General features: G+C 33.8%; 2 protein-coding genes, 1 long non-coding RNA gene and 1 pseudogene across 4 annotated transcripts in view; 1 reads left to right on the top strand and 3 right to left on the bottom strand.

Moving 5' to 3' along the window:
• Positions 1–203, bottom strand: part of LOC104758782 — a 670-nt gene extending 467 nt beyond the window's left edge. The window contains exon 1 of the long non-coding RNA XR_762767.1: positions 9–203. This is a non-coding gene — a long non-coding RNA (uncharacterized LOC104758782). The remainder of the gene's footprint in view (positions 1–8) is intronic.
• LOC104758781 lies at positions 7,553–11,521 on the bottom strand (annotated as a pseudogene).
• Positions 11,661–13,012, top strand: LOC104758780 (mediator of RNA polymerase II transcription subunit 9-like). 2 transcript variants are annotated; one of them, XM_010481723.2, is made up of 5 exons: positions 11,663–12,226; positions 12,309–12,371; positions 12,456–12,536; positions 12,629–12,687; positions 12,774–13,012. In XM_010481723.2, the coding sequence occupies exons 1-5, from the start codon at positions 11,759–11,761 to the stop codon at positions 12,829–12,831; spliced, it is 729 nt and encodes a 242-aa protein (XP_010480025.1). In that variant the 5' UTR covers positions 11,663–11,758; the 3' UTR covers positions 12,832–13,012. The 2 variants fall into 2 exon arrangements, with proteins under 2 accessions (XP_010480026.1, XP_010480025.1); XM_010481724.2 differs by lacking the exon at positions 12,456–12,536 and having other exon boundaries at positions 11,661–12,226.
• LOC104758779 (polyubiquitin-like) lies at positions 13,180–14,301 on the bottom strand. The gene has a single exon (XM_019239274.1). The coding sequence runs from the start codon at positions 14,173–14,175 to the stop codon at positions 13,249–13,251; it is 927 nt and encodes a 308-aa protein (XP_019094819.1). The 5' UTR covers positions 14,176–14,301; the 3' UTR covers positions 13,180–13,248.

Raw genomic sequence — 16,512 nt, 5'->3', positions numbered from 1 at the left:
TAAATTACCTGTTGATTGATAAGTAACTAGGAGACAACATATGACGAGGATGACAATCAATCGAAGCTTTGGCAACAATACCATTTTGTTGGTATGATTTAGTGATCAAGTTTTTATTATTTTATGGTATGAAGAAAGTAAAGAACAAGAACAGGGCTCTTTATATATGCATGTAAGCTTGAGATAGTCAATTGAATGTTCAAATTGTTTATTATTGTGTTGGGATTTCTGTCTCTATTAAGTGGTTTAAATCTTCAGAAAAGTTTGTTGAAAAAACAAAAATCTTCATAAAAGTTATAAAATCTTGGGAAAATAATTAGAAATAAATGTTTAAATTTTTTGTCCATGTATGCATTATAAAATTAAAATTGCTGAAATATGTTTTAAATTAATGAAAATCTTATTATACCTTTTAATCAAGTCTACAGTCCCCTATATATTAATTAAAATACAAATTTGAACTTAATAGTACTCATATCTTTATATTTTATGTAAATGCATATTACACTTCTTAGAAATTCAGCAAATTAGAATACAAATGTGAACTTAATAGTATTCATATCTTTATATTTTATGTAAATGCATATTACACTTCTTATAAATTCCAAAATTTTTAATATATCATTTTATCTAATCATTTGTCCTGTCTCAATAAATTGGTTTTTAAACCACACAAAAGACACATTGCCATTAATAATAACATTTTATTAGTATTTTTTCGACTACGTTAAAACTTTTTTCACGTTCAAAGATTTTAACGGATGAGACATATTTTAAATGAAATAAACAAAAATTTGAATTAAAAATACTTTAATTACATATTACGTTTGACACAAACGAACATTAATTCAATAATTATAATTTTACTCATAATAATTTTATTTAAATTAATTTATTCCGTACATAGTGCGGGTTGTTACCTAGTATATATAAATTTTAAAAGCATCAACTTGTAGCGTGGAGAACAAAACCGAATTCTATCATCATCATCATTAGATTTCACTTCAAACTTTTAATTTTATCAATGCTACTTTTAAATAATAAATTTTAAACAAATTTACTAAAATGAAAGAAAGAACTATAGACAATTGATGGAAAGAAAGAAAGAATAAGAGAAAGTTCGTCAATTGTTGTTTCAAAGTTATAGTTAATTTGAATTCTATTTGTATTTAGATATTAAAAGCAGTGTATACTTATTTGTATTTGATTTTTAATAGCAGTAAAAGCATGGATGGCTAATCGAACCTCTATGTAAAGATTCATTTTAAGCAATATAATACTTATTTGAGTAAAAAAAAAAAGCAGTATATACAAAACACAATGTTGCTTTGTTAAGGCGATGTAGAAACCTTTTTTACGTTATTGAAAGTTAAGTCACTTTCGACTTAAAATGTTTAAGTTAGTTTATTACGTACCGACTAGGATATAAAGAAAAAAAAAACAACGTAAGAAGCTAAGTTTTTTTGTAGTGATATATTATTATTATTTTTTTGATCCAGAAAGAGTAATCGAACTTTTTAAAAATATCTAATACAGTTATTGTGTAGATATTAAGAAGTAGCTAGATAGATAGAGTTACATTTTGTTTTGAGTATATAGGAGAATTAATTATTCTTTGGCACAACAACAAATGTTGCCATGACCTCTAGGACTGGGTTGGCATTCGGCAACCGTGAACGGTGGGAAGTCCGGTGGTCCACATTGACTCGTACAATCTCCGTTGCTTTTGCATGGACCTCTATAGACGCACTCTGAACGAGGAATATCATTCTCTCTTACTTCTATTAGTTTGCCACGGTTAAACAAAAATTAAAACAAATGAAAAGGTTAGAGATATATAATTCTTTTTCATTTTTCAGATGTGACTAGAAAATATATTTATATGATTTGACAACAAAAAAACAAAAAAACAAAAAAAGACTTTTGTATATTAATTACCTCTTGATTGAGAAGTAACTAGGAGACAACATACGACGAGGATGACTATCAATCCAAGCTTTGACGATAATGCCATTTTGTTGGTATGATTCAGTGATCAAGTTTTTTTTTTTTTTTTTTCTGATGTGAAGAAAGTATAGAGCAAGAACATGGCTTTTATATATGCATGTAAGCTTAAGATAGTCAAATAAATTATTCAAATTGTTTAATATGTTGTTATTATTAAGGAGTAATCATAGGAATTGATTTGATTACAATCTTTATATATGTAAAGTGTATATTCTCAATTACTTCTGTACAATATCATTGTTTTGTTCCTCAATCATCTCTTAAGAGGAAGAGAAATCAACCAGGGAATCCAGGTTAGCTAGTTTTTGATATACTTTAATTATAAGAAGAAGAAGAAAAATCAAAATTTTCTTGGTCTTTTAATTTGTTTGATTTGGACGTATTCATGCTAATTATTATTTTTAATTTTAAGAATTGTGGGTACTGTCCGAATATTCTTTTTAACCCTTTTAACTATGTCATCTTTCTCATCTTTATTATCACAATGGACAAAACCCAAAATAAAAATCCAAACTTTATTATTCGATACATATAATAGTCATCTAAACATTATCATTGTTTTGTTAAGATAGAACTAATATATCTAAACATTTTTGAAGTACATTTTTATGTAACTTTTTTTTTACAACCGATTTCCACAAATGCCATTGTTTAAAACATTATTAATCAATGTCATTAAGGTTAGTTCGGTAACTATAATTAACGGGTCGGTTCAATTTATTTGTTTACAAACCGAAATCAGTGATTCAGATCCTAATAACTACGTTAGTCGTTTGCAAAAACAATATTGAAGATATCCCTCAGATATGGTAATATTCGATTTTAACAAAATTCAGAGAATTAATTGCAAAGACTGTGGATAGTATACATCTAACTAAGGCTCTTCAATAATTAAACAAAATTAGGTAATATTTTCCTAAATTACCATAACGAATATGACTAATTAATGATACCATAATCAATAAAATCGATTATGTACAACCACAACCTTTAACCTGAGAATATTACAAGCATATTCTCATTTACAAAATCTTATAAACTTGCTCATCAAGATTGAGAGATCCTTTCTAATCCACCACCGAGCAAAACCCTATAAATAATACTTCATTCTCATTACCTCTATAATTGGCCCCCATTTTTCATAAACACTATATAATACTACATTCTCATTACCTCTATAATTGGTCCCCTTTTGTTCACATGGGTTACAGTAATTTTTCTACCCACGTCTGAAACAGTTGTTGTTTTTGAAACTGATAGCTGCGGATTATGTTAGTTTGACTTATAGTTTTTCAACTGTGTTTCGTTAGAAATGTGTAATTGAATCTGGACTTATGTGTGTCATTGTAACTAACTATCATGATTGATTTCTTACTCTTAAGAATTTACAATTCAATTTTGGTTTTTAGGCCCCAAAGAGTAGGCTAGCTCTAATGTGACTACCAAGAAGAAGACTGCTATAAGTGATTCTGTTTTGAGAATTTTAACAACTATGCCACATTAGAAACTCGTCCTTAGCCAATGTACCACATTCGATATTCCCTTTCAAGATCTACCACTAAGATTTTTTGAAATGACTGTTATACCCTTTTATAAGTTATAATCTCATCTCTCTATTTTCATTGTTATCGTCATCATCATTATCGAGCACACAGGGAAGAACCCTGATTTGCCGGCTTTTCTCCATTTTCAATCTCCCAAGGATCTCACATACACACGAGTTTTCTCCATTTTCAATCCCCCCAAGGATCTCTCTTTGTTTTCTTTTTTTTTCCAGAATAATCCCGATTCATCGCGATCGATTGTTTTGATTTTTTTATATTCTGATTGGATTTGGTGATTTCATAGTCCGATTTCACGGAAGTGAATCGGAATCGCCAGATCGCCTCCTCATATATATCTCTTGGCCCTTGCTTTTTAGTTTTGTCGCTGATCTTACTTTCACTACCAGATCTGACCATTCGTCGTTGGCATAGTCTTCAGCTTCTCCTTGCAAGACCGATGGACCAATTAAACGCACCAAGTTGTCCACTATTAATCTTATTATGGACAAGTTATTTTACAAAGACAATACTTTATTTACCTGATAGACAAGTTTTACACTTGTCCACAATGTCCACTTGTCCTCTATTAAATTTGTCATGCACTAGATGATTAACAAAAATTCTAGTAAACAACATTTTTATTAACTCGGTGGACCAGTTTTAAACTCGCACAAAGGAGAGACAACTAGTCCTTTATTTATTTATGTTCTAGACAAGTAATTTAAGCTAATGGACAAGTTTGTACTCTCCAAATTGTCTACAAGACTTGCCATATTAGTAGGAGGGCAAAAACGTCATTCTACCTCACATTTATGATAGATCAGAAAAGGAATTTCTATTNGATGGACCAATTAAACGTACCAGGTTGTCCACTATTAATCTTATTATGGACAAGTTATTTTACAAAGACAATACTTTATTTACCTGATAGACAAGTTTTACACTTGTCCACAATGTCCACTTGTCCTCTATTAAATTTGTCATGCACTAGATGATTCACAAAAATTCTAGTAAACAACATTTTTATTAACTCGGTGGACCAGTTTTAAACTCGCACAAAGGAGAGACAACTAGTCCTTTATTTATTTATGTTCTAGACAAGTAATTTAAGCTAATGGACAAGTTTGTACTCTCCAAATTGTCTACAAGACTTGCCATATTAGTAGGAGGGCAAAAACGTCATTCTACCTCACATTTATGATAGATCAGAAAAGGAATTTCTATTGTGGTACATTTAGAAAGTTTTGTGGGGAATGTGGTACATTAAACAAAATTCCCTTCTGTTTTGCTCTCTCGTAACATATAATATCATTCTTTTTATCTCTCGATTTGTTCTTAGCTTCTGAAAATGTCTTCGGTTTTAAAACAAAGTAACAAATTCTCTCTTTGAGAAGCGTCAGAAGCAGTTTGGGATCTGAGGATCTCTCCAGATACATTAAATGGCTTAAGTCAAATCTATTATATCTTAATCAATATAATGACTAAAAAACTAAGTTGCTTAGTATACAATTTTATCATTTAATGGAAAAAGTTATAATATTAATATGATTTGAGTTTTTACAAACTATTTTTTAGTCTTTATTCGATAACATATACAATAAATATTTGCAAATAAAACGATATATATATATCAAACATTTTACAATTATATATAAAATGTAACCACTGTTTTGAGATGAGGATAACCTAACCAACTTGAATTGTTTGTACATAAGCATCCAAATTCTTGTCTCCATGAGGAAAATTATATCAGGAGAATGTTCTTTTAGCATTTTCCTGAAGTGTGCAATTGTCCAAGAGTTCCTCAGTCCTTGGCAATTCCAACTTGAGACGTCTTACTGAGACAACGATAGTTCACTAGGAACCACCACATCTAATCCCAACTGAGAGCACTGTGTTACTTTCTGTCCTTTTATGTGGTCTGATACCATGGGAACAGCTTCTGAAACAATCACTAAAGATCATGTGATAATTTTCTTATTTTTTCCTTTTCGATCCTTAGAATTCTTTAAACATGATCTTGATCTTTTACAGGCACTTATTTCTAATTAGGGAAATAATTAGAAATAAAGGACAAATGTTTAATTTTTTTTGTCCATATGTGCACTATAAAATTAAAATTTGTGAAATATGTTTTAAATTAATTAAAATCTTATTATACCTTTAAGGTTTTATTTAATCAAGTCTACAATATATATAGAAATTTTAAAAGCATCAACTTGTACCGTGGAGAACAAAACCGAATTCTATCATCATCATCAATAGATTTTACTTCAAAGTTTTAATTTTATCAATGCTACTTTAAAATAATAAATTTTAAACAAATTTACTAAAATGAAAGGACGAACTATAGACGATTGATGGAAAGAAAGAAAGAATTAGAGACAATTAAAAACTTGGAGTCATTCAAAACCCAAAGAGAATCGACTCGGACAATGAGATCAGTTATCCTTGAAACTACATATTTGGTTACTTGAAAGTTGGTCAACTGTTGTTTCAAAGTTATAGTTAATTTGAAGTTTATTTGTATTTAGATATTAAAAGCAGCTAGTGTATACTTATTTGTATTTGATTTTTAATAGCAGTATATACAAAACACAATGTTGCTTTGTTAACGCGATGTTGAAAACTTTTTTACGTTATTGAAAGTTAAGTCACTTTCGAGTTAAAATGTTTAAGTTAGTTTATTACGTACCGACTGGGATATATAAAAAAAAAAATACAACGTAAGAAGCTAAGTTTTTTGTAGTGATATATATATATATTTTTTTGGGCAAAAATTTGTAGTGATATATTATTATTATTTTTTTGATCCAGAAAGAGTAATCGAACTTTTTAACAATATCTAATACAGTTATTGTGTGTGTAGATATTAAGAAGTAGCTAGATAGATAAAGTTACATTTTGTTTTGAGTATATAGGATAATTAATTAATCTTTGGCGCAACAACAAAGGTTGCCATGACCTCTAGGACTGGGTTGGCATTCGGCAACTGTGGACGGTGGGAAGGCCGGTGGTCCACACTGACTCTTACAATCTCCGTTGCTTTTGCATGGACCTCTATAGACGCACTCTGAACGAGGAATATTATTCTCTCTTACTTCTATTAGTTTGCCAAACAAAAGATAAAAACATATGAAAAGGTTAGAGATATATGATTATTTTTTATTTTTCAGATGTGGTTAGAAAATACATTTATATGATTTGACAACAAAAAAAACAAAAAAGACATTTGTATATTGATTACCACTTGATTGAGAAGTAACTAGGAGACAACATACGACGAGGATGACTATCAATCCAAGCTTTGACGATAATGCCATTTTGTTGGTATGATTCAGTGATCAAGTTTTTATTATTTTCTGGTGTGAAGAAAGTAAAGAGCAAGAACATGGCTATTTATATATGCATGTAAGCTTGAGATAGTCAACTGAATGTTCAAATTGTTTATTATTGTGTTGTGATTTCTGTCTATATTAAGTGGTTTAAATCTTCATAAAAGTTAGAAAATCTTTACAATAATCTGTCTATATTATTGTGTCGTGTGATTCATGAAATATATTCAAGAAATATTAAGTGATTTTGTATAATTTTTACATTTTTCTTTCCTTCAAAATGAAATTCAATGTTTCAAAAATAATATTTCATAGCAAACCGGTATTATTTTCCCTTTTGTATTCAAGAACTATTAAGTGATTCTGTGTAATTTTTACATTTTCTTTCCTTCAAAATGAAATTCAATGTCTCAAAGATAATATTTCATAGCAAACCGGTATTATTTTCCAATTAAGTTTGGTTCTTATATGCAATTTAAATTATTCAAAAGGAATATCTAATTGTTTCAATCCTAAAATGAATAACAAACATGTCCAATTTGCTGGATATTATTTGTTTCCATGTAATAAAAACAAGAAAAATAGACTTTCTAAAGAAAATATTCTTCAATAATACACAAACTAATCAAATGGACTTTTTCTTTTGTTTTTTTGACAGCAATCAAATGGATATTTCTAATTTATGAATTAGTAACCAAATTGATTAACAATGTGCATAGCTCTTGAATTTATTATTTTGCTATATGTAGTTTGGAAATTATGCTTTAAAGTGTAAATATCACTCTTATAACTTCCAGTTTAGGTTGAAACAGAGAGGGTTCATCAGAGACCCGCACTTGGGTCTTCAGAGTTTGCTGCTACAACTCCAACTTCTTTCTCGGAGTATCCTGCTTCTTCAGGGAAAGCAACCGAGTCACCATTTAAGCCTTCAACAATCTCGTCAATCTTCTTAAACTGGTATGGCCACCTGCTGTTGTACAAAAACTGCCTCAGATCGAATCTGTTGTCCTCTGGAGAGTAACTCTGCAACAACAACAAAAAAACCATTGAGTTATTTTTTCTTCCCTTCAAGACAGATTCAAACATGTTTCAGATAAGCAAGTACCTCAGCGTGGTAGGACGGTGTGAGGACAGTCATCTTGTGTCGATTGATCGAATAGTATTTGAAGAAATACTTCACTTTCTCACCTACTTCTGCTGGGCTTAGCTTTGTTCCCCACTTGTAACATAGATTCTGCAGAATCACAGACCAGCTTCAGTTTCAGCGTATCATGATTTAGTAACATATGTGGCTAGCTTTCAGAAAACTAAACCTTGAACATAGAAACTGGTCCACATCGGAATATCTTCCTCATCCTTCCATAGACTGAAAGCTCTTCATATGTCATTCCCATGTCGACTTCATCGAGCTGTTTTCAATACTCAAGATGTCTGAATTGACAACTTCATTAACTTAAGCTATAGACTCACAAATAGTTTTTTTATTACCTGAGAATAGTCAGAACGAATGGGCTCAAGCTCAGCTGTTGGTGGAGCAGCTTCTATCTCTGCCAGTGATGGATATCCGAGATTCGTTGCAGCCCATTTTAAGAACAACCTCAAATCCATTTTACTGATACTTCCTATGGGATTTATGTCTGCTGAGCTGCAATCATACTGTTTCAACCAAGAACATGAAACTATTTATTAACAATCTATGGGACTGGAGATGTAGCAGCAAAAGGAGATTACTCCCTTACCTTTGTCAGGTAACCACGAAGTCCTTCATCAACATTCGAGCTGCCTAGAACAAGGTAAAAGCCTGGTTTGCTATGAACCCAAGGCAAGAGAGACGCTAACATAAATGCTAACACCATTCTCATCCGGGCTTGAATGTTCTGCAACCCAAGGTTCTCAGCGTTTGATCCTCCATCAAGCTAATAAACAAAACAAAACTTTCAGATGATCATATTTCGTTTGTTCCAACTGTTTGTCTAGGTAATGTATATTCTCACTTTACCTTATACCGAGGCCGCTTGCCTGTAACCGTTTGAAATAAAGATAGAACCGCAGAGACAACACCATCTATGCAAACATCAAGATGCCAAGNCGATCTCGTCTGCCAGCTGCTTTGCACGCCTTTTTGTTTCCTCAGAACTGAAAATTTGAGATTTCAGTATTGGGAAAAAGTTTCATGTTTGCACACAGCTATGACCAAAACTCATAGTCTCTTTCCTCCTATTAAGTAATTTACCTGTTTTCAGACCCCATAAAGACAGTGTAAAATATTCGTTTGGCAAACTCTTTGCTATCAGTAGGAAACTGTCCATTAGCATAATTCCCAATTCGCATCGCATCAGCTTTTACTTGCTCATCTCCCTTTGCAATCTCTAAACGAGAAAGATGATATACTCTTGAGAGAACTTAATATCATGGAATTTACAGAAAAAAACACAGTTCAACATAGATAGTAATAAAGCACCAGTGTACCTTTAACAACAAGTTGGCACATGCAGCCAACAATAGCTGCCACGGAGGAGCTGTCTGCTCCGCCAGAAAGAGGGAGCAAAAACCCTGAAGCGCCACTTCTTCTCAAATAGTCCCACATCCAACAAGCGGGACCAAAGGCTATTTCTTCTTGTGGAGAGTGGTACATGATCTACAAACTAGTATGTTAGAATTGATAATTATAACAGGTAACTTAAGATCAAATACTTGAGGATGAAGAACCTTCTTCGGACTGCTTAGTGTCATTTTCAGGTTGAAGGACTGTGTCAGTCTACAGGGCACAGCTACTGAAGATACTTTAACCTTGCAACTTGCTTGTTCCTGAAAACTACTTATAGATCCTCGAAGACTCGCAACCTTTTATCAGACAAAGAAGCAAAAGATAGTCCTGAGAAATTTTCATTTATATATCACGAAACAGGAGAAAGTAAAGAAAAAGGGGTAACTGGGGGATACCGCATCAAGATCCACTTGGGATATGATGACCTCAACGTCCCTCAATGAGAATTGTGAGCCTTGAGCGACAACATCCCCGTTTACAACAATGCATGCACATCCATCTGCACTCGGGTTTAAAAATGAACAAATCAAGATGGTGTTCCGGTAACACAAAAAGTAGATAAGACTCACTCAAAAATGACAATTTCAATCCCATAACGTTCGTCAAACATACCGTAATATAAACGGCTACCATCGCATCCCTGTTGATTACTGTACATATACACCCCACCACGAGCATGAGTAGCCCCCATGAAAGCATTCAAACGAATATCTAGCTTTCGGAGTTGGTGATGACTCCCACTTGCATTCATAAAAACCTCAACCCCATTCAATGCAAGCTCAGCATGAGGAGGAAGTGGACTAAACAGTTCCTCACAGACTTCAGCTGCAACAGCTCTGAGAATAGAAAACATAACTGATACAGTTTAATATCACAATAACAAAAAAATCATCGACAACAGTTGAAATGGCAGGCATTAAATCCAAACTCACGTGTCGATAAACTGAATGTAACCATAACCAAAAGGAACAGATGTCTGATCCAAAGCCTCAGAGATTTCAAATGGGAGCTGAAACTCATCGAGGTGTTCTCTCTGCTTCCAAGCTGTGAACCACCGTAGCTCCCTATAGTTTCCATCATTTGCGAGCCACATTTTTGGTCGGATCATGATGATTCTTCTGTTCATACAGAGAACCTGACAGTTATACCGCTCTGCTCCTTTGATCACAGGCATTCCTATGCTGCACAATATACCATCCGTCCAATCACCAAGCAGCAGTTCCTTCAAACACTCCCACCTGAAAATAACATATTCACATAAACATAAGAAACAGGTGATCCCCAAGAACTAGTAGATTCAAACAAACAAGAGAAGCATACGCGTGAGTGACGGTGTCTAGCTCCAAGAAATGATCCTCGCAGCCATAGCCGGTGACTTCGAGCTCAGGTCCAAGCCTGATGACAGCACCAGCAGCCTTTGCCTCGGTGATGGAAGCCTTGATATTCTTCATGTTGCAGTCGAAATCCATGGCCCATTGGTTCAAGTTACACGTTGCAACCTTCAATAGCCTCATCTTCGTCAAGCAAGTAGAGTGTACTTCCTACTCTTAAGTCAAGTAGTGGTTCAAGTTCTGTAATTTCAAAACATTTTTGAGAGACGATGTGAGAAATCAAAACAAAACATTACATAAAAACATATACCCAATTATCTATTCGTGATTTCTTGATTTTTCAATCTTGAAAACGAATCACATCNTTTTTTTTTTTTTTTTTTTTTTTTTTTTTTTCACACTAAAGAATTAAGGATACCCATAAGTATGAATCTACTTAATAACGTAATCAAAGCAACGAAAGAGCTAAAGCTAAGATAAACAAATGTTACACATCACTGGAACGTAAGAAATAAGTTAGAATCAAAAGTTAAAAGGCAGAATTTTTAAAAAGCTGAAATGATGAAACTTCCGTTATGTGTGCAGTAGAATTAAGCTCAAAAATACAAAATTACCAATCAAACCCATTGATAACAACATGTACCTGTTGTCAATTTCGAACCACTGAAGAAAAAAAATCAATTTTGGAAGAACAGGGAATTAGGAATTAGGCATATTTTTCTTCTTCTGTCTCTGTTTCGATCATGGACTTGTGTCTTGTGATGATGAAACAAACGTAAGACGTCGTCGTTTGAGAGGAAAAAATATAAATGGGCTGAGATAAGTCCATGGGCTTTTACCCATTTAAACTAACATCCCCTTTAACCCTAATTAAACAGAGATATTAATACGCTCAGTATACGACGTCGGTTTCAGCTCCACCTTTCTGGGTCTTCTTCTTCCTTTATAGACGACGAACGACGAGGAATAGTGAGATCGGAGGAGGAGAGAAACATGGATCAATTCACAGGAGGAGGTAACAATTGGTCGATGATCCCAAACGTGCAGGCGCAGGGTAACTACGGTACACCGACGAATCATGACCAGCAGCTATACAACCTCCAGCAACAACAACAATTACAACAGCAGCAACAACAACAACAACAGTTTCATCATCAACAACAGCAACAATTCCAGCCGCAACAAGATATACAGCAATTTCAGCAATTCCAACAACAACAACAACAACAACAATTCATTCAGCAACAGCAATTCCAACAACAACAACAGCAACAACAACGGTTCATACAATCTCCTCCGCCTCCTCAGCAGCAGCAGCAGTCGTTGCAATCGCCTCCGCCACCGCAAACAATGGTTCATACGCCTCAATCTATGATGATGCACACACCGCAACAGCAACAACAGATGGTTCAGACTCCGCAACAGCATCAGTCTTTAGCTTCTCACTTCCATCTTTATCCCGTAAGTAGACTAATTTATCAGTTTCTTCCAGCTGGAATTGGGATCTGTTGGGGAGTCTAATTTCGTGTTAATGAAACCGCAGATGGTGGAGAAATTAGCCGATGTCGTTGAAACTGGAACACGAGATCAGAATTCTGATGCCCTGGTTTGTTAACAATCCAATCTTTTATAGTGGGTCGAGATTTTCTAGGCTTCTTTCTTGTTGGATGTTGAAATTGTGAATTTGCAGGTGGCTGAATTGAATAGCCATTTCGACAAGTGTCAACAGCTGTTGAATTCGATTTCTGGGTCACTAGGATCTAAGACTATGGTAGGATTCTTAACATCTTGGATCCGAACAAACTCTGTACTGGTTCTGTTTTAATCTTGTGCTTATGGATTGCTCTTTGTGTATTTGTATAGACTGTTGATGGCCAAAAGCGAAATGTTGAAGAGAGTGAGCAATTGCTTCAACAAAGAAGGTTAGCAGAATTGGTATCATATCTTTATTATCTGATTAGATTGATCTTTACTCTTACCTTTGTGTTGTGTTATATCTTTTGGTCAGGGATTTGATTATGGAGTATAGGAAATCTATTGAAGAGATTGTCAAGATCGAGCCTTAGTTCCTAAATATTTAAATAAGGAGGTGGTTTTCTTCATGATTTTTTTTTTTTTTTTTTCATCAGAGTACAATGCATTATGTGTTTTGTCTGCATCAAACAAAATCTAAATCTTGGTCTGTCATACATAACCACTTTCTTCTGTACTCTTGACCCTTGCAATAAAAACCAACGCTTCTAAAAACGATTGATTCATCGCCTTTATCCAAGTTTGCTTCAATAATAGTAGTGTCATATTCTGCATTATCATTGTGATGTAGTTGAGATTTTTAGAATATAGAACAGATAGATAAGAAAACACTCGAGTTATCATTGGAAAGACTCTCAAGTTGAATTCATTTACGACCCCAATCAAAAGCTAAAACATAACAATAAAACGAAAAGGAAAAACAAAGCAGTAAATACTGCCATAGTTCTTGTTCAGAAGCTTCCATGGCCGAGACGGAGAACAAGGTGAAGAGTCGACTCTTTCTGGATGTTGTAATCCGCTAAAGTGCGACCATCTTCAAGCTGCTTCCGTGCAAATAATAGCTTCTGCAGGACTGGTGGGATCCCTTCCTTGTCTTGGAACTTTGCCTTCACATTGTAAATCGTATCAGAGCTTTCCACCTCAAGCGTTATTGTCTTGCCTGCCAAAGATTTGACAAATATCTGCATCCCACCACGAAGACGCAGAACAAGGTGAAGTGTTGACTCCTTTTGGATGTTGTAATCTGCAAGCGTACGACCATCCTCAAGCTGCTTGCCAGCAAATATAAGTCTCTGTTGGTCTGGTGTGATCCCTTCCTTGTCCTGAATCTTTGCCTTCACGCTATCGATCGTGTCTGAGCTCTCAACTTCCAAAGTTATGGTTTTGCCGGTAAGGGTCTTGACAAAGATCTGCATACCACCTCTCAGACGAAGCACTAAATGCAAAGTTGACTCCTTCTGGATGTTGTAATCAGCAAGAGTGCGACCATCTTCGAGCTGCTTGCCAGCAAAGATTAGTCTCTGTTGATCCGGAGGGATGCCTTCCTTGTCCTGGATCTTAGCTTTAACATTGTCGATGGTGTCTGAACTCTCAACTTCTAGGGTAATGGTTTTACCGGTTAGGGTCTTGACGAATATCTGCATACCGCCTCTCAACCTGAGGGTCAAGTGGAGAGTTGAGTGCTTTTGGATACTGTAATCAGCCAAAGTACGGCCGTCCTCTAGCAGTTTACCCGAAAATATGAGTCTTTGCTGGTCTAGAGGAATCCCTTCTTTGTCTTGGATTTTTGCCTTGACATTACTGATGGTGTCAGAGCTTTCAACGTCAAGGGCTATGGTCTTTTCTGTAAGAGTCTTAGCGTAGATTATCATCGACATCTGAAAAGGAATAGAAATATAAGTACCAAAAGAACTGACGAAGGAGCTGAATATAAGAGATCAGAGACAAAGATATACCTTAAGAAAAGAAGAGAATTCAGGAAACTTTTGCAGCAAGATTAGGGTTTTGCGTGAGAATGAAGAAGTGAATTACAACGATGGGGAAAGGTCTCCTTATATAGAGAGATCGATGCTTAATTATCGACTTTGATCATAAAAAGGAAAAGGTAAAAACTAATCTTATTATAATTTGGAAAAATTGCTATGACCAGATGTTAAAGAATTTTTTTTTTTAAAGGAAAATTTCTAATATGGAAAGCGGGAAAAAGACTTTTTAAAATCAAGTGCAAAAAGAGCACTCTGCTTCTCGAATCTCGATATCATCGTAATTGCTAAAAGAATATGGGAAAATTTAGACAATAACAGAAATGACTGAGTGAGCAAATCTGTATCGACAGTAACTAAAACCAAGGTTTGAGGTTTTAATCATCAACCCGACCAAGTGACATTAATAAGCTGCATAGACATTAACCACTTGCTCTAGCCTCTACGCAGCTTAATGTATATTGGACCGAAGATAAGAATTGGAAGACGTTTGAGGAGTGGTATATTTAAACCATTCAAAATTGTGGTTCTTTGATCTTTCTATTTGATGGATTTCTCCACAGTGTAAACTGATAAGTATGTTATGCCTCATAAAATCAAATAATAAAATAATCCAAGTGAGATGTCATTTGTTTTCTTCAACCAATCTTGGTCGTAGTCAAATATGTAACGAGTTAATAGTGTGTTATGAAATGTTTACAAAAACAAAGAATACTCCATTATATTACATCTTTCATATATACGATCCCTTTTCTGAGCATTGCTTTTAGTTTTTTATATGTACGTATGTCAAAGAGTTTTTTTTTTCTTTCTAACTTTGCACATTAACCACATTTGCAAACTATTATTTACTTGGTGCTACAATAAGGATAAATCATTATTTCATTGTTTTGTTAATATCATAAATATGAAAATATTATATATATTTAAAATGACTAAATTATGTTAATGTATAAATAACAAATTGTAGTGAAAAAACAAATTATTATGTGGTATACTAGAGGTTAAATCTTAGAATTAACAATCAAATACAACTACATATATACCATTTTAAACATCAAATAAAACAAATAAAGTAACTAATGATTACAATTTCAAATTTAATAATTTTGGTAAAATTTTACCGTTGATGGTTAAAATCTAGTAATTAAAATTTTTAAATAAATTATAGATCTGCGGTCGCCGTCACGACGAATTCGATTTTCTCTCTCATCTCTCTCTTGTATTTGTAGTAGGCGATCTTCCACCTGCAATTGAGTGATTAAAGGTCTTGTATTTACCCACCTGACTTCTTGTCCCAAAATCCACAAGCTGATACGAAATTTTTTTAAAAAGTTGTTACCTGTTGAAGAGACAGTTTGTCAGACTCAGTTGACAGTTCCAACAGTTGTCTCCACGCGTTTGTGCACTGGACCTCTACTCCAACCAAAATTTTGAGATCACCGCTCACCAGAAAATGATCAAGCTTACTATGGTGCAAGAATCTTCCCTTTCCCCACAAGGGGTATAGTAAAAACTCAAATATGCCAAAGATCAATGAGCTCAAATATTATCACTCTAGGCCTAGTAAAATGTACCAACAACGATGCATTTTGTAGGGAAAGGTAACAACGGTGTTAGATCTGGACCGTTGGTTTAAAGTTGGCAATTACACATGTCCAACACCACCATGATCATCACAGAGAGTTAACATAGTCACCAAAAGTTCAATTAACTGTTGCGAATAACGAGAGAGAGGATAAATCATTATTTTATTGTTTCTGACATATGTATGGAAGACAACTTTGATGTTTGGCATACGAGATAAAACACAGAGAGCAGGTAATTGTCTTGTCTTTTTCTAACTTTGCACAATAATACCACATTTGACATTCTATTTTTGTTTCTGACATGTATTTTATTTTTTTATTATTTGGTAAATGGTGTATAATTTAGTAAAAATCTCTTTCTTGTCACTCGCAGATCTCCCTCTCCTCCTAGGCGTCACAGATCTTCTCCTAGGTGTTAAAAGAATATTCATTGTCAACGTTACGATGTAATTTATCGGAGATCTCATTTTGAAATTTTGATGAAAAGTGTTAAATTGGTAAAAATCACATTGTTAATTGTCTTTCTTATCACTCAAAGGTCACTCACTCAATAAATTACAATATTTAACAGTAGTTATATAAATAAAACTAAAAATTTATGTGTTCACAAAACAATATGCCATATTTAAATCTTCATAGTCAA

Source organism: Camelina sativa, chromosome 17, assembly GCF_000633955.1.
Source record: "Camelina sativa cultivar DH55 chromosome 17, Cs, whole genome shotgun sequence".
Taxonomy (NCBI): domain Eukaryota; kingdom Viridiplantae; phylum Streptophyta; class Magnoliopsida; order Brassicales; family Brassicaceae; genus Camelina; species Camelina sativa.
This window is presented reverse-complemented; position numbering and strand designations above follow the sequence as displayed.

What these genes read in the sequence shown, in the direction of transcription:
- LOC104758780 (XM_010481723.2), top strand. Translation starts at nt 11,759, where the DNA reads ATGGATCAATTCACAGGAGGAGGTAACAATTGGTCGATGATCCCAAAC. An exon ending in ATCAGAATTCTGATGCCCTG is followed by an intron (nt 12,372 to 12,455) that starts GTTTGTTAACAA and finishes GTGAATTTGCAG; the next exon opens with GTGGCTGAATTGAATAGCCA. An exon ending in CAATTGCTTCAACAAAGAAG is followed by an intron (nt 12,688 to 12,773) that starts GTTAGCAGAATT and finishes TCTTTTGGTCAG; the next exon opens with GGATTTGATTATGGAGTATA.
- LOC104758779 (XM_019239274.1), bottom strand. Translation starts at nt 14,175, where the DNA reads ATGTCGATGATAATCTACGCTAAGACTCTTACAGAAAAGACCATAGCC.